This window comes from Triticum urartu, chromosome 5A, assembly GCF_056163025.1.
Source record: "Triticum urartu cultivar PI428250 chromosome 5A, HENAU_Tu73, whole genome shotgun sequence".
In the NCBI taxonomy this organism is placed as follows: domain Eukaryota; kingdom Viridiplantae; phylum Streptophyta; class Magnoliopsida; order Poales; family Poaceae; genus Triticum; species Triticum urartu.
The window spans coordinates 78,458,001-78,476,753 of NC_141877.1; the positions used below are offsets into that span (position 1 = coordinate 78,458,001).

Consider the following 18,753-nt stretch of genomic DNA (forward strand, 5'->3'; position numbering starts at 1 on the left):
TGCGGGTAACAAAATAGTCCAGCCATATATATATATATAGAGAGAGAGAGAGTACTATGTAGGAGTACTGAGTATGGGAAATACACTTTGGTTCCTAGTTGTATATACACCCTATATGGGTTTTTTCTAATAATTAAACAAAAATCAAAATAGTTCAGAAGTATTTTCAGAATAAACTTGACTTACTTTTGCACTAGTATATAAATTTTCACGAAAAAAAAACAATGTTGACTTTATAGAAAAAGACAAATTTTATTTGCTATTATAGGTCACTATTCACACTATTTTGACCAAAAAATTGTCTTTTTAAAAAGAAGTCAAATGGGGAATGTTTTTTGTGAAATTTTTCTCATAAGTACAATAGAAGGTCAAGTTTATTAAAAAAAGTATTTTTAGAATTTTTTGACTTTTTATTAAATTACTAAAAAAAATCTTATAGGCTGTAGATGTCCCCGTAGACCAAACATCCGCGCCCGAGTACGGGAAATACACTTTTTTTCGTGGCAGCCTGCACACTGAAAAAGACCTGTCTCCTCGTGGATCACACACAAAACACTTATCTGCATATTTTCCTTGCATGTGCCGAGGGGAATCAGGACCTATGTATCGCAAAGACACAAACACCCATCCGCATACCTTTCATGCTTGGATAGAGAAATGTGTTACAGCCAACCAGTTTTCATCACAAACTACACTGAGAGTGATGCATATATATGCTTGGTCACACATACACACCCAAGTAGTGCTAGTGCCAAGGCCAAAACGTTTCAATAATGGAGCTTACATTGACATTGCCCATGGCCATGGCCTTGGTCACCATCCTCATCGTACTCGTCCTCAGCTCCGTCTTCTCACGGCGCCGCCAGAGTGAGGCCCTGAACCTCCCGCCGGGACCGCGGGGCTGGCCAGTGCTCGGCAGCCTCGGCGCCCTCGCGGGCGCGCTCCCGCCGCACCGCGCTCTGGCTGCGCTCGCGGCGCGCCACGGCCCGCTCATGCACCTCCGTCTTGGTTCCTACCACGCCGTCGTCGCCTCCTCCGCCGATGCCGCCCGGCTCGTCCTCAAGACACACGACCTCGCCTTCGCCGACCGTCCGTGCACCGCTGCCGGCGAGCACGCCGCGTACGGGTACCTTGGTATCGTGCACACCCCGTATGGCGCATACTGGCGTATGGCGCGCAGGCTCTGCGCCACCGAGCTCTTCTCCCCGCGCCGCGTCGACTCGTACGAGTATATTCGGAAGCAGGAGCTCCGGGCGCTCGTGTGTGGCCTGTTCGAATGCCGCGGCCGTGCCGTTGCGGTCCGGCAGCACCTGGCGGACGCCACGCTGCGGAATGTCCTGCGCATGTCGATCGGGGAGAAGTGGTCGGGCTGCTACGGCAGCCCTGAGGGTGAGGAGTTCCGGCGAACGCTTGATGAAGCGTTCGCGGTGACCGGAGCGGTGAGCAACGTCGGCGAGTGGGTGCCATGGCTCGGGTGGCTCGACGTGCAGGGCTGCGTCCGGAGGATGAAGAGGTTGAGCAAGGTGTACGATCGGTTCCTCGAGAGGATTCTCGATGAGCACGACGAGGAGCGGCGCCAGGTGGCGATGGCTACCGGAACTGGCCACGGCGAGTCCGCTGCAGCGAGGGACTTGGTGGACGTGCTGCTGCAGCTCGCCGAGGAGGAAGGCGAGACGGCTGGGACGTCGTCAACAGAAGCAAGGCTCACGCGTGACGGCGTCAAGGCCTTTGTCCAGGACATCATCGCCGGTGGCACGGAGAGCTCTGCGGTGACCATGGAGTGGACCATGTCGGAGCTCTTGCGCCGGCCGGATGCCGCAGCCGCCGCCACCGAGGAGCTCGACCGCGTGGTGGGCCGCAGCCGGTGGGTCGAAGAAAGCGACCTGGCCCGCCTCCCCTACATCGACGCCGTGGTGAAGGAAACAATGCGGCTGCACCCGGTGGGCCCGCTTCTAGTCCCGCACATGGCTCGGGAGGACACACTGGTCACCGGCTACGACGTCCCCGCCGGCGCGCGCGTGCTGGTGAACGTGTGGGCCATTGCGCGAGACCCGGCGTCGTGGCCCGACCGGCCCGACGAGTTCCGGCCGGAGCGCTTCGCCGGGAGCGCCGTGGACGTTCGTGGGCAGCACTTCGAGCTGCTGCCGTTCGGTGCCGGGCGGCGGATATGCCCGGCGTACGGGCTGGCGATGAAGGTGATAGGCGCCGGCCTGGCCAACCTGCTGCAAGGATTCGCGTGGCGGCTGCCCGAGGGGGTCTCGCCGGAGGACCTGAGCATGGAGGAGCATGTCGGGCTGTCGACGCGCAGGAAGGTGCCACTCGTCGCCGTACCGGAGCCCAGGCTGCCGGCGCATCTCTACACCGCCATGACCTGATCAGAACCGTGCATGCAAAATCAATTTCCCGAACAGTTGGTTCAATCGACTGAATTAGCTCAACGCAGCTTGGTGGAGCTCTCTTCTCAGCCACACCATCTTTCCTTGTCTCTCATAGCATCTTCAACAGCCGTCCAATGCATGGTGCTTAAAAAAAAGAATTTACAGCGCGCAAGTACTTTTTTTAGGTGTTAGAAGATGTTTGCTTCAACAAAGGCTGTAAAACATGTAGCGCGTGCGAGTCCAGCGGTCCTAATCAAACGGTCTCATCTGCAGCAGCCTAGAATTTGCAGCGCGCTCGACCGACACACTAAATATACTGCGCGCGATGCCTTTTTAATATGCGCGTTGCAGTAATTATAGCGCGCAGGCTTTTTATGCGGCTGTCGGAGATTTTAAATCAGGTCCGTGTATGATAAAAGCAGATTTTATACTGCGTGTCGCTTATATAGCGCTTGTGTTGAAGAACGCAAAGTAACTTTTACCGGCACCGGGAGCTACCGGTCACCCAATGGGGTTCAGCCACATGGTGTGTATCCCAGTATAGTTGCACGTATTTGACATCTTTTTCTAGCTTTTAAGTGTTGGCATTTCTCTTTTGTGGGTTCCTCCGTTGGCAGATAAAGATAGCATGCATTGTCATGTCCTTCTATTTTTCTTTCACACGGGTACAAGGTTATGACACATTCATTCTCTCCTCTCCCATCAACAAAACATCATTTTATGAGGTAATTGCACAAACCACCGCTTGTTGGGCCTAGTGCTGCATAAAACACCTACTATACAGGTCTGTTGCGAAGAACACGACATATTGGTGTAATACATTGCAAATAGGTTTAATCTAGTGTTTAGACGCATTAACATAATGTCAGATAGATAGGTCCCGCTTGTAAGGGCAATTTCAACCGGCCGATGCAAACAAACATGATTTTTGTTTGTTTTTTGTTCGTTCGGGTCAGCCAAGCAGACGCTTGTCCGATTTTTGATTTAGAACGGTTAGTGCGCCCACCTTGACCGACACATTTGTCCACGTGGTGTTAAATAAATAAATAGGCACATAAAATATTTAAATTTAAAACATAATTAAACATTAAAACCTCGCAAAGTCCACTTCAAAAATAATTAAACATAAAAACATAATAAAAACAAAAAAGCCTCCTAGCCGTCCTCGCCCATAGCCCTAAGTGTCATCCTCGTCGTTGGAGCGGGTGAGGTCGAGGAACTCCGGCGGCTGCGCCCATGGGAACAACGTCTGGTAGGCCGCCAGCTTGGCCTCCTCCGACAAGGCCGCCTGGCTCAGGGCGCCTCCTCCTCCTGCTCCCGCCGCTCCTCCTCCTCCTCCTCCTCGTGCAGCCAGCGCTGTCGGTGCTCCTCCTCCCCGCGCTCGCGTTGCATGCGGCGCTCCCCATCGGCCCGCTCCTCCTCTAGCACGGTGCCACTGCTCAAGTTAGGTCACTTGCTCCTCCTCCGACGCATCGAGCCACACCCGCGGTGTGCCGACCCTCCCGCACGACGCCCTGCCACCACATATGTCCCGGTGGCTACGGGCGGAGCCGCCGCGGGCGCATACGATGGCGGTGGTAGTGAAGGATAGACGCAATCACCGGCCGCGGAGAGCTAGAGCTCCTCCTCCGAACCAGGTGTGTGAGATTAGTCATTATTATTTTGTGATGACCACTACTTGGATGTAGTGGCCACATAGAAACTACTTGGATGCTAAAATCTAATGGCAACAATATCTACCATGTGTTTTGGTGCTAGTGATCACATGCCGAACTTCTTTCATTCAACATTTTGTTCAAAATTTAATAATTTCAGAAAATGTGAAAAATTTGACATTACCATTTAGGGAAAGTTTTACCCCATTTAGACCAATGGTTTGCTAGAGTGTGGAAGTTTTAGTTAGCCCATACTATTTTTTATTCAAATTTTGACATTTTCAGTAAAATGTGAAACAATTCATGTAAATATTACATGTATTCAATATTAATTTGGGAAAGTTACGGCTCAATTGGACCACATGTTTGGGAAGACAATGACAGTCTAATATGTTGGCTGTTGTGGCCGGTTTTTATTGCCACATGTGCACTTACAAGCAAGACCTATCTATCTGGAATTATATCAATGTGTCTAAACACTAGATTAGACCTATTTGCAATGTATTACACCAATATGTGGTGTTCTTCGCAACAAACCTGTATAGTAGGTGTTTTGTGCAACACTAGCCTCAATAAGTGGTGGTTTGTGCAATTCCCTCTCATTTTATTCACCCCATGACAATTTTAATCATTCATATCTTTCAAGTTATAATTTTGTTTTTGAAATAATTTATATATTTGAATTAGTAGCGCAAAGATCGGACCTTTAGAACAAGATCAATCTTGGATATATTTAAAACACGTTAAATTTTCAATGTTTCAATTAAGATATTTCACTCAATATATTTTGTGTGGAACTACTTATTTTAGTGTTCGATACTGATATTTGTGATCAGTGAAATACGTTTCAATTTTGTTGGAAATACACAATGAAATTTGTTTTTAAAATATATTTTGTAATGAGTGAAATCAGTTTTTGAAACGATTGAAATATAGGAGTATTTCAATCGAGTGAGCATAATGTGTTTTCTCATAATAGTGGAATGTATACTTTTTAAGTGAGTGTAACATGTTTTCTAAAAATGTGTGAAATGAGTGAAATCTATTTTTTAAAATGAGTGTAATGTGTTTTCTGAAACTAGTGAAATCAATATTTTTGTAATGAGTGATATCGGTTTTTGAAACAAGTAAAATATAGTATTTTAACTCAGTGAATGTAATGTGTTTTCTGGAACGAACGAAATAGGTTATTTGAAAAAGTGGAATATAACCAACATTTTATGTGAAACTGCATTTTTCAGTGTTTGAAATTGACATTTGTTATGAGTGAAATACGTTTCAATATATTTTGTAAATTTGCAGTGAAATTAGTTTTGCAAAATGAGCGTAATGTGTTTTCTGAAATTAGTGAAATTGTTTTTCTAAGCTGATAATTTTTAGAAATGAGCGAAACCAGTTTCCTGAAGTAAAAGGTTTTTTAATTGAGGACCAATATTTGAAATGAGTGAAATCTATTCTTCGTACATTTTACACATATTTTCGTGTGAAATACGTGTAACTTGTTATATTAATTTTTTTTACAATGTCGTTTCAGTTTTTCCAATTCCAATTTCATTTTTCACAATGATTGACGCTGATTATTTCAACTCCCAAAGAAATGATTTCAATTCTTCAAAAAATAAAGTTTCAATCCAATTAAAAAATACACTATCATATCTTACAAAATACTGAAATTTTGTATTTCAATAGAGTGGCATAAATAATTTTTAATTTTTTGCAATGTCATTTCAGCTATTCCGATTCCAATTTCGTATTTCAGAATGAGTGAACTGGTTATTTCAACTGTCAAAGAAATGATTTCGATTCTTCAAAAAGAGGATTTCAATCCTTTCAGAAGCATATTTCACTATCATATTTTAAAGAAGACTGAAACTTGCTATTTCAAAATAGTGAAATCATTCTATAAATGAGTGAATATGTATTTTTCAAATTAGTGAAATAATTTGTTTGGAATGAGTAAACTTTTGTTGACTGAAATGAGTGAAATCGTTTTTTAATGAGTAAAATCGGTTTTTTTAACTCGTTTGAAATATAGTCAAAATTGGTCTTGTTTTAAAGATCTCATTGTCAGGAACTCAAATATATAGAAATATGAAATAACCAGATTTTTGTTTTCAAGATATTGGTGAATTAATATCTCACAAGAAAATAAATGCTAGTTTCTCTATGGGTGAAGAGGACTATGAGTGTGCATGCAGTACTAGATATAAAAGTAGTGGGGACGTGATGATCATGTATTTGTCAGAAGGTGTCAGCTGTATATAGAAATGTATTGCACAAAGGAATCTTTCTGACTTTATACGTTGGATGCCACACATCTGAATGCCAGAATCAACGACGAATGCTTGACCGGTAGCTCCCGGCTCCGATAAAAAAAACTTTTTCGCTCTCAAGAACCCTTCGCCGCGACTAGCGAGTGATTGCCTAGGTCTTTTTCCTAGCACAGCACCTGAGTTGTTTGTTTCTAGTGTGTGGTGCGGATTTGTACGTACCATTACTCTCTTTCTATCTTTTTTTATAGTAATACACTCACTATTAAAAATCATCACGCAAAGATCGACATGACAAATCCCAAAAGACTGGTAATGTCTCTCAACTTGACACCAATGCTCGTCATTTGCCTCCGGCACCACCTCAGCAGTCACCGAAGAAAAGATAACGGATCACCTCCTCACCCGAGTTCGACGCGGCTCCATCGCTAATATGCAGCTTTACGGACCTTCAAGGTGGCTCAACAAAAATGAAGTCATTGTCGTTGAACGAATCAGACCGAGGTAACACCCCGGACACTCCATCGAACTCTAGATCTGGCACCCACCATGACTAAGACATCAAAAGAGGAAACCATACTTGTCATCCATCAACCATGGACCCATCACATGTTTCATCTTTCAGATGTCGTCGATGCAAACCATAATATGTATCCGCTCTTGGACTACCTCCCAAGCTTCGCGCAATCGGTGAAGCAAATGCCATCGCAACGGCGGAGCCCCAGGACACAGGTCCATCATGAGGATGACGTCGCCGCCACACCATCCTTACTTGAACAAACCAGTTTCCAAATCCGGCCCCAACCGTATATAGGACCGATTGCCTCGTTGGAGACACTAGTAGATACCTCGCGCGTTGCAGCGGGATTTCTTGTGTTATGTTGGTATGAGAAAGGAAGAATTAAAATGCACGCTGCAACTATTGACATATGCATGGACAGTATGCATGTAAATAATTGAATGGGCAAATAGGTCCGATGGTAGTAATAGTATTTTGGTGTAACTTAAAGCCTAAAATACTTGATTCATAAGGAAAACAGTAAGGTTTTGGATCCAATGACCGCGTCACATTACTTTGTAAACATGGGAAAATAAATTAATCATCAATAAATATGGCATGCAAGATATATGGGCAAGATGGAGATGTTGGGGAGTGTAGTGTTTCAAAAAAAAAATTCTACGATCACGCAAGATCTATCTAGGAGATTCATAGCAACGAGAGGGGAGAGTGTGTCCACGTACCCTCGTAGACCGAAAGCGAAAGCGTTAAGTAACGTGGTTGATGTATTCGAACGTCTTCGCGATCCAACCGATCAAGTACCGAACGCACGACACCTCCGCGATATGCACACGTTCAGCTCGGTGACGTCCCTCGTACTCTTGATCCAGTTGAGGCCGAGGGACAGTTTTGTCAGCACGACGGCGTGATGACGGTGATGATGAAGTTACCGACGCAAGACTTCGCCTAAGCACTACAACGATATGACCGAGCTGAAAATCTGTGGAAGGGGCACCACACACGGCTAAGACAACTATCAACTTGTGTGTCAATGGGGTGCCCCCTCCCCCGTATATAAAGGAGGGGAGGAGGGGGCCGGCCGGCCCTTCATGGTGCGCCCCAAGGAGGATTCCTACTCCTACTAGGAGTAGGTTTCCCCCCTTTCCTAATCCTAATAGGAGGAGGAAGGAAGGGGGACAGGAGAGGAAGGAAAGGGAGGCTGGCCCCCTTCCCATTTTGGATTGGGCTTGAGGGAGCGCGCCCCCACCTCTTGGCCGCCTCCTCTCTCTCCCACTAAAGCCCATGTAGGCCCATTTAGCCCTCGGGGGGTTTCGGTTACACTCTGGTATATGCCCGAACTCATTCAAAACCATTCCAGTGTCCAAACATAACCTTTCAATATATCAATCTTCATGTCTCGACTATTTTGAGACTCCTCGTTATGTCCGTGATCACATCCGGGACTCCGAACTATCTTTGGTACATCAAAACACATAAACTCATAATACCGATCGTCATTGAACGTTAAGCGTGCGGACCCTACGGGTTCAAGAACTATGTAGACATGACCGAGACTCGTCTCCGATCAACAACCAATAGCGGAACCTGAATGCTCATATTGGTTCCTACATATTCTACAAAGATCTTTATCGGTCAAACCGCATAACAACATACGTTGTTCCCTTTGTCATCGGTATGCTACTTGCCCGAGATTTGGTCATCGGTATCATCATACCTAGTTCAATCTCGTTATCGGAAAGTCTCTTTACTCGTTCCGTAATGCAACATCCTACAACTAACTTATTAGTCACATTGCTTGCAAGGATTATAGTGATGTGCATTACCGAGAGGGCCCAGAGATACCTCTCCGACAATGGGAGTGACAAATCCTAATCTCGATCTATGCCAACTCAACAAACACCATCGGAGACACCTGTAGAGCATCTTTATAATCATCCGGTTGCGTTGTGACGTTTGATAGCACATTAAGTGTTCCTCCGGTATCAGGAGTTGCATAATCTCATAGTCGTAGGAATATGTATAAGTTATGGAGAAAGCAATAGCAATAAAACTAAACGATCATTTATGCTAAGCTAATGGATGGGTCATGTCTGTAAGTGCATCTAGTGCCCCTTAGTGATTTGGTGTATTGAAGACTTATAGGTTAAGGGACTAATGAGTTTGTGAGTGTACACATGTCTATAAGTCTATGAGGAGTTTGATATTTACAGGAAAAGTCGACCCCTAAAAATGAATATCTTCGACTGAAGATTTTGGTATTTCTGAAGACTTTCTGAAGACTTTAAAAGTGAAGAAATTGGTGTGACTATGAAGACTTGGTATTCTTTCGAGGAACATGAAGCGTGAAGACTTTCGTTTTCATAGTTTTGTTTTCTCCTTCTTGAGTCATAGGAAACACCGTACTGTTAAAGGGGGTCGAGGAAATACGAAGGAAAAATTTCCATGTGATGCTCAACTCAAAATCCTACACCTACCAATCCCTTCGAGTGAAGCCATTGGAAATCTCATATAGTTCAGTCAATTTCTTCGGTGAGAGAGACGAAGTTCTTCTGGTCTCTGAGGAATTTGTCCTGACTGAGGAGTTAGGAATTCGCCAGTGCGGATTGCCTACACGGTGAGGAACATGATAGCCCTGAGGATTTTGCTACTCAAAATTCCGACCGTTGCTGTGCTATGCGCCAGCTATCCCAAAATATCTATCCACCTAATGGTCATATCATTGAAGGGCATTTATGTCTTATCATGTCGGACTGCTCCCTAGGCTATAAATAGCCCCCCCCTATAACCACTAGCTGGTTGGCTGCTCCGAGAGAAACTGACACTTATCATTTCAGAGCAACCCATCCTCTGAGGACTTTGAGTGAAAATCATCAAGTGAGGAAAAACCGGAAAACCAAAAACCCAAACACCTACAAATCACAAGTGATTGAGCATCACTGAAGAGATTGATCCTGAGTGGATCCACGCTTGTTACCTTTGAAGACTGTGCTTCTTCCAGAAGGTTAGGCGTCATGGTCTAGAGCATCCAAGAGGAATTGTGGATCACCGGGTGACCAAGTTTGTGAAGGTTTGGAAGTCGCCTGAAGACTTACCACGAGTGATTGGACGAGGTCTGTGTGACCTTAGTTCAAGGAGAATACGGTGAGGACTGGGTGTCCTGAGCTGCGTGTTCAGGACTGGGTGTCCGGGACTGTGTGTCCTCGAGTTTAAATACTCAGCCACTCCAACCAGACGTACAACTGAGACAGCAGTTGGAACCGGTCTACCAAATCATTGTCTTCACCAAGCTCACCGGTTCTATTCCCCCAACTCTTACATTTCCTCATAACTGTGTTGTGTGTTTGTTCATATCTGTGTTTGAAGACTTTGACTGAAGACTTTCTCAATTTCCTCAGTTCAATTTCTTCAGTCTGTTTGTCTTCATCCTGTGTTATCCTGTGATTACGCTTCCTGTACTCTGTGCCTGTCTTCATTTCATCATGATGACTATGCTTGTATTCTGTTATGTTTACTTTTGAGTACTTATTCCGCTGCTAGTAGTTCTTCGCTAATGAATTTCCTCACTGACTAATTCCTCAGTGAAGAATTTCATAAAAATCGCCTATTCACCCTCCCTCTAGTCGATATAACGCACTTTCAATTGGTATCGGAGCAAGGTACTCCCTTGTTCTGTGTGATTTTGGTTTAACCGCCTGGAGTTTTAGTTATGTCGACCGCAGGTATGATCAAGGTCTCTGCTGGGTGTCCTACCTTCGATGGGACGGACTACCCCTACTGGAAGAATAAGATGCGAATGCATCTTGAAGCAATTGATAACGATCTCTGGTATGTTGTGGAAAATGGTGTTCCCTCAGTCACACCTTCTCTGAATGCTGCTGATGTGAAGAGATTCAAGCAACTCGACTCTCAAGCGAAGAATATCATATGTGGCCATCTGAGCAAAGGACAGTATGGCAGAGTGAGTGCTTTGGAGACAGCGAAGCTTATCTGGGACAGGTTGTCCAAAGTGAATGAAGGAGTCTCAACTCAGCGTGACTCTCGAGTTGATGTTCTTCGCAATCTCTTCAAACGCTTCAAAAGACTCGACAATGAAAATGTTCAACAAACCTTCGATCGCCTCACTGACATCTCAAATGAGCTTCAAGCACTTGGTGCCACTAACATCACCGACCATGAGGTGGTGAAGAAATTGCTGAGATCGCTTGATTCCTCATTTGACATTCTGGCATTGATGATACAAGAACGTGCTGATTACAAGTCACTTGATCCCGCTGATATTCTTGAGAGGGTAAATACTCATGAGTTCCAACTTGCTGAAAAGAGAGATCTCTATGGTTCAAGCTATGGCATAACACGTGCACTGAAGGCCAAGGCAGTATCTGAGTCCGAAGATGAAGACTCTGGTAGCAGCCTTGGTGATCCTGAAGAATTGAGCCATGATCTGGCTCTGCTCGTGAAGAAGTTCCAAAAGTTCTCAAGACGTGGTCGCCTTGGAAGATCCTCAAGGAGCAATGATTCCTCATCCAGTGACTACAAGAAGGGGCTCTGTCACAAATGCAAGAAGCCTGGACATTTTATTCAAGATTGTCCTCAGTGGGAAAAGGAATCAAAGAAGAAGAAATACAAGGATTACAGTTCTGATGATGCGAAGAAAAAGAAGAAATCCACAAAATCCTCATCATCAAAATCCTCAAAGCCTTCATATCACAAGAAGAGCATCTCCAAGAAGGCCAGGGCATTCATTGGCAAGGAAATGGACTCTGAGGCTGAATCTGAAGAAAATGAGGAAGAGGAGTCATCTGACGAGTCCGAATCCGGAGTGGCAAGCCTTGCTCTCGCTACTGCATTCGTCAGCAAGTCTATCTTCAACACTGAAGAAAATGACCTCATCAACAAGGCTGATGAAGGCGATGATGACTACGCTCCCACCTATTGCTTCATGGCAAAGGGTGCCAAGGTACTCAAATATACCTCCTCTGAATCAAGTGAGAATGAATCTGATGAAAATCTTAAGCCCAACTACTCTAAACTTGCTAAGATTGCTATAAAACAACAAAGGGCTTTAGAAAAGGTTCAAAACATGCTAAATAAAAGTGATGATATGTTGGGTGAAGAAATGGATCGCACTGAAACTTTGACTGAAAATCTTCAGAGACTTCAATCCAAGCTTGAAAAACTTCAAAGTCATCATAACACTCTCTTATCGGATCATGAGAAGCTTTCTTATGAATTTCTTCAAAGAAAGCAAGACCTTGAGAAGCTAAGAGTGAGTTATGAAGATCTTCAGAAGGAGCGCAATTCATTACTTGCTCAACAAATCAGCGCATCTCAGGAAGAATTTGTTCCTCCATGCTTGAAGTGCATTGAACGTGAATCTGCTAATTCTTCACCTGAATGTTCAAATACTGTTAATGTTTCAAATTCCTCACATGCCTCTGCTATCACTAATTCCTCATCTGAGGACATTGCTAGTATCACTGACGATGCAGGGCTGAAGGAACTGTACATGACAGGCATGTACAAAAGCCTCAAAGGGCATCAAGCTCTTTGTGATGTGCTTAAAAAGCAGATCCTCAATAGGAACCCTAGGAAAGAGGGTATCGCCTTTGAAAGGAAACTCAATGCTGATGGCACATATTGGAAGCCTGAGCAGTACCCCAAAACTACATGGGTTGCTGCAAAGGGACCTCTAGTTGATCCATCTAACATATCCGGATTTGCATGTGAATCTCCTCATTCTGATGATGAGTCAATTAACTCCAACTATAAGCTGTTCAAAAATCAGGATGGTGAAGTATTTGCTAGATATGTTGGCACTAACTGCAGGAACGGCTCCCCGATGAAGAAAATCTGGGTTCCCAAAAGATGCCTTGAAAATCTTCAGGTGAATGTCATCATGACGCCACCTGTGAAGAATAGGAAGCCCAGATCAAATTCCTCATATGGATCCAAGTCCTCATATGAACATCATCGTGCTAACCCGTCTGTTTCGCAGGGAAGATCTAAGGATTATGGATATGTGCATTATTCTTCAAATCATTATGTCCATAAGTCCTCGAAGAATTTCTCTGCATACTCTTATGCTTACTCTAACCCCTCTTATGTGAAAAGAAATGGACTGGCTTCTATGCCATCCTTCTCGTATGGAGCTCGCAGAATGATGAACTCTTTGCCACCCCTTCAGATGTGGGTGGTGAAGAAAAAGAACTAATCTCTTCTGCAGGGTCAGGTCTCCAGACGCACGTAATCGTCTGAGAATTTGCTGGAGACCTGAGCATTGCCTGATAGGAGGCAGGCTAATCATGAAGAAATGAACTTTCATTTCTCACGTCCTCATATTGCTTTATCTGTTGTTTTGCTTGATGAAACTGATCTAATGAATTGATTTCATATTCTTCACTGATGAAGTATATGAGTTTGTAAGCTGCACTAATTCATCTGCAGGATGATCAACCCAAAGCCACTGAGTGGGTCCTCGATAGTGGATGTACAAACCACATGACTGGTGACGAGAATCTATTGATGGATGCTCCATTATCTCCGTCGCATCTGAAGCATATCATCTTTGCTAACAAAGGCAAAAGTCAGGTATTGGGTCTAGGTAAGGTTGCAATCACAAAGGATCGACACATGGACAAAGTCATGCTTGTTGAGTCCTTAGGATACAACCTTATGTTTGTCTCAATGCTTTGTGATCTTGATATGGTTGTTGTCTTTGGCAAGTACCATTGTGTTGTGGTTATGGAAGCTAACAATTCCAAAGTCTTCGAAGGCTTTAGGAGAGGAGACCTGTATATTGTTGATTTCTCTACAGGACCACAACCAGCCGTGTGCTTACTTGCAAAAGCTTCAGAAGGCTGGCTCTGGCATCGACGACTTGGTCATGTAGGCATGAGGAAATTGCACACGCTTGCAAAGAAGAAGCATGTCATTGGCATCGAGAATGTCAAATTCCTCAAAGATCACCTATGCGGAGCCTGTGAAGCTGGGAAGATGACGAAGGCCAAGCATCTAGCGAAGACTATCATGACCACCACTCGCCCATTTGAATTCCTTCACATGGATCTCTTTGGTCCTAATCATTATTCTACTATTTCAAATGAAGCATCTCAATATGGCTTTGTTATTGTTGATGATTATTCTCGCTACACATGGTTACACCTTGTTACTTACAAACATGAAGTGCAGGAAGTCTTCAAACGATTTTCCTCGAGGGCTTCAACCAACTTTGGTGTGAAGATCAAGCACATCAGAAGTGACAATGGCACTGAGTTCAAGAATTCTGGTCTCGATGACTATCTTGATGAACTTGGTATTACTCATGAGTTATCTGCTCCTTACACTCCTCAACAGAATGGCGTCGTGGAGCGCAAGAACAGGACTCTTGCTGAGATGGCTCACACTATGCTTGATGAATACAAAACGGCTCATCGTTTCTGGACTGAGGCAATTGATACTACGTGCCACATCATCAACAGAGTATATCTTCACAAATTCTTCAAAAAGACTGCCTATGAACTCCTCACTGATAAGAAACCCAATGTAAGTTATTTCAAAGTCTTCGGTGCTAAATGTTGGATTAGAGATCCTCATCACAACTCAAAATTTGCACCGAAAGCACATGAAGGTTTTATGCTTGGTTACGGAAAGGACTCGCACACCTATAGAGTCTTCAACAACGTTCTTCACAAAGTTGTTGAAACTGTAGATGTGTGGTTCGATGAAACTAATGGCTCGCAAAGAGAGCACCTACCTACTGTGATAGATGAACCAGCACCTGAGGAAACTATCAAGTTCAAGGCTACTGAGGATGTCATTCCTACTGAAGAATATGCTGAAGAATTCATTCCAGAACATGAAGAATGTCGAGCTAATGCACCTGAAGAAAATGCTGAAGAAAATGGTGCTGAAGAAAACGCTGATCAAACTCTTCAACGACAACTAGCTCATCCTCGCATTGCAAAAGAATATGCTTTTGTCTCTATTAGAGAGCCCACTAAGGTAGATGAAGCATTTCTGGAGCCTGAGTGGATTCAGGCCATGCAAGAGGAATTACATCAGTTCGAGCTCAACAATGTCTGGGAACTGGTCAAACGTCCAGATCCTTGCAAGCACAATATCATCGGCACAAAGTGGATCTACCGCAACAAGCAAGATGAAAATGGCCTTGTAGTGAGGAATAAGGCACGACTTGTAGCTCAAGGCTACACACAGGTTAAAGGAATAGATTTCGATGAAACTTTTGCACATGTTGCTAGACTTGAGGCTATTCGCATATTACTTGCTTATGCTAACCATCATGATATCACTTTATATCAAATGGATGTGAAAAGTGCATTCCTCAATGGTAAGCTTGAGGAAGAAGTATTTGTTGTTCAACCCCCAGGTTTTGAAGATCCAAAGAATCCTGACAAAGTCTTCAGACTCAACAAGGCCCTCTATGGCCTCAAGCAGGCCCCACGGGCTTGGTATGATACCTTGAAGGACCTCTTAATGAAGAAAGGCTTCAAACCTGGTTCACTCGACCCTACTCTTTTCACTAAATCTTATGATGGTGAATTGTTTGTGTGCCAAATATATGTTGATGATATTATCTTTGGCTGTACTGACCAACGTTATAGTGATGAATTTGCATATATGATGAGTGAAGAATATCAAATGTCTAGGATGGGAGAGTTGAAATTCTTCTTAGGTCTTCAAATTCGTCAACAACACAATGGCATATTCATATCTCAGGAGAAATACCTCAAGGATGTACTGAGGAAATTCGGCATGCAAGATTGTAAAGGCGTCAAAATTCCTATGCCCACAAATGGCCATTTGTGCACTGATGAAAATGGTATTGACTTCGATCATAAGGTATACCGCTCCACGATAGGTTCCTTATTGTACTTATGTGCATCTAGGCCAGATATAATGCTTAGTGTTTGCATGTGTGCCCGATTTCAAGCTACACCGGAGGAATCACACCATAAGGCTATGAAGCATATTCTTCGATATCTAGCTCACACACCAACACTTGGATGAGAAGAGATTTAGCAAGTTGCGGTGTGAGCTAAATATCCTAGAATCTTCGAATGTTCTTTGAAAAGGACACTCATCCTAACACTTATGCAAAATTTATGACTTAGATGTGCAACACATGAAGAAACGTTTTTCTTCAATCAATGAAGAATAACACTCTTAGTGTGAAGAAATTAACGAAGAATTTGATTCTCAGAACCCTACGATAATTGTACGCGGTGTCTAAAATCATCATTCTTATATGGTGGGTCACGCCACCACCAAAAGTTGAAATTCCTCAATTATTCATATTCTTCAACTTTGCATTGTCTTCACTTGTCCCGTAGTTCTTCTTCATTGGCTATATATATACATATATGAGTTTATGTCCTCTACAACATTCACTTATTGCTCTTTCTTCAAGTTGGTTTTCTGCTAAGTGAATGTGATCGGACCCTTCCCCTCTATGCTATACTCAACCCAATCTGTTCAAAAATTCTTCATGTGCGTTCTATTTGAAACTCGTTCAAAATCTTCACTGTGTCCTTGTCAGCTGAAGAAATTGCGAACGAAACTTTAAAACCTATCTTATCGAAATTTTCGGCTTTGCCGCTCAAACCGTTCCGCACACGATACACTTATCCACTCACCCACGTTCTAACATGATCTCCACCTCTCACTACGTGGGTGACACATGTCATCCGAATGAGAAGGGTCAGGGGCACTGTCGGTGTCAAAACCGGCGGATCTCGGGTAGGGGGTCCCGAACTATGCGTCTAGGCCGGATGGTAACAGCAGGCAAGGGACACGAAGTCTTACCCAGGTTCGGGCCCTCTCGATGGAGGTAAAACCCTACGTCCTGCTTGATTAATATTGATGATATGGGTAGTACAAGAGTAGATCTACCACGAGATCGAGGAGGCTAAACCCTAGAAGCTAGCCTATGGTATGATTGTTGATGTGTATGTTGTCCTACGGACTAAAACCCTCCGGTTTATATAGACACCGGGTAGGGTTAGGGTTACATAGAGTCGGTTACAATGGTAGGAGATCTACATATCCGTATCGCCAAGATTGCCTTCCACGCCAAGGAAAGTCCCTTCCGGACACGGGACGAAGTCTTCAATCTTGTATCTTCATAGTCCAGGAGTCCGACTGAAGGTATAGTCCGGCTATCCGAACACCCCCTAATCCAGGACTCCCTCAGTAGCCCCTGAACCAGGCTTCAATGACGATGAGTCCGGCACGCAGATTGTCTTCGGCATTGCAAGGCGGGTTCCTCCTCCAAGTACTTCATAGAAGATTTTGAACACGAAGGTAGTGTCTGGCTCTGCAAAATAAGTTTCCACATATTGCCATAGAGAGAATAATATTTACACCAATCTAATCTGCTGACGTATTCCGCAGCGTGTCACACCACGGCCAAGCCTTTATCTGAGTCGTTTCATTATCCTACCTCAGCGCGTCATGCGAGGCGGTTTCCTTGGCACGTCTTGTTAAAGCAGAGATCGTGTCCCCTTATCCCGGGATTCTCATCAACACGGGCGTGGGTAACCCAACCTCTTCTAGGACTCCTAGATTATAGGCAAGTCCAAACGGACACGGAGAAGACGCTTGATATTCACCCTCTTTATAAAGGGGACAAGGCTTTTATTTTTCCCTCCCGTGCTCAATCGAATCCTTCCCCCACCTCAAGCTCAAACGCCCGAAGTTCAGGTCAGGCGCCCCGAACCTTCAGTCATGTCCGGATCTAGCCTTCAAGGCCGATGGATGCCTTCCACCGTCACGGAAGAAGACATCAAGAAGTTGAGGGAGGCTAGATATCTGACCGCCGAGATTTTGCATCGGCTGCCTCCCTGAGGGCAGGCTGTCCCCACCCCCGAATCTAACGAGAACGTCGTGTTCGTTTCCCACTTCCTCCGAGGCCTAGGCCTTGCCCTGGATCCTTTCGTCAGGGGTTTGATGTTTTACTACGGGCTAGATTTTCATGATCTAGCTCCGGACTCCTTTCTTCATATCACGACATTTATTATCGTGTGCGAGGCCTTCCTCCGGGTTACCCCTCACTTTGGCCTATGGCTCAAGACCTTTGAAGTGAAACTGAAGCTGGTCGAGGGGCAACATGCAGCGTGTGGTGGTGCCGCAATACGCAAGATGACGGGAGCTCCGTGGCCCAAAGGTTCCATCCCAAAGGTGTCTGAATTGTGGCAACAGGAGTGGTTCTACATCACGGCTCCTAGAAGTGCCAAGTGGGCGGCCCCCCTGTTTTCCGCTCGGGCCCCCCACCACAACTGATGTCATGGATCAGCAGAGGTCTGAGCTGGGGGCCAGCCAAGGATGTGCCTATACTGCAAGGCCGCATTCGAGATCTCTTCAATGGAGATTTCAGTTTGGTTGCGGTGATACAGGTCATGCTGGTTCGTCAAGTCCATCCTTGCAAACGCCGGCCTCTTCGCTTGTGGGAGTTCAACCCCGAGGGACCGCGTGCCATTCAAAATTTTCTTGGCCTGACGCACGAGGAGATGTACAAGTCATTCTTCGGACCTCAGACGGAGTGTCCGGAAATCACCGAGGCCGTGGGCCTGAGTAGCAACCGCACCGCCGAACAGGTAAGGCATCTTCCGGCCGAACATACTTTCTCTACTTTGTTACGAAGTTATTTCTGAGAGTTCGCTTTTTGACCAGGACTGGCTAACAAGGGCGAAGTTGATTCGGTGTTTGGCCCCCCTCCCTGAGGGTTTGGAAAATCCGGTATTGGAAAAGATGCTCTAGACCGCACCTTGCCCGGAGCCCTTGAAGGAAGATACCGTGGAGGATAATGCGGGCGGACGCGGGCCCCCAACGCTGCCCATCCTAGCCGAGGGAGCGAGCGTCTCCATGAGGGAAGGCGACCAGAAGAGGAAAAGGACTGCGCCCGGGGATTCGGA

General features: G+C 45.0%; 1 protein-coding gene across 1 annotated transcript; it reads left to right on the forward strand.

The window, feature by feature from the left end:
• Positions 1-567: 567 nt before the first annotated feature.
• On the forward strand, positions 568-3,038 carry LOC125507948 (trimethyltridecatetraene synthase). The gene has a single exon (XM_048672487.2). It carries the CDS (start codon positions 774-776, stop codon positions 2,373-2,375), a length of 1,602 nt encoding a protein of 533 aa, XP_048528444.1. The 5' UTR covers positions 568-773; the 3' UTR covers positions 2,376-3,038.
• Positions 3,039-18,753: the final 15,715 nt, after the last annotated feature.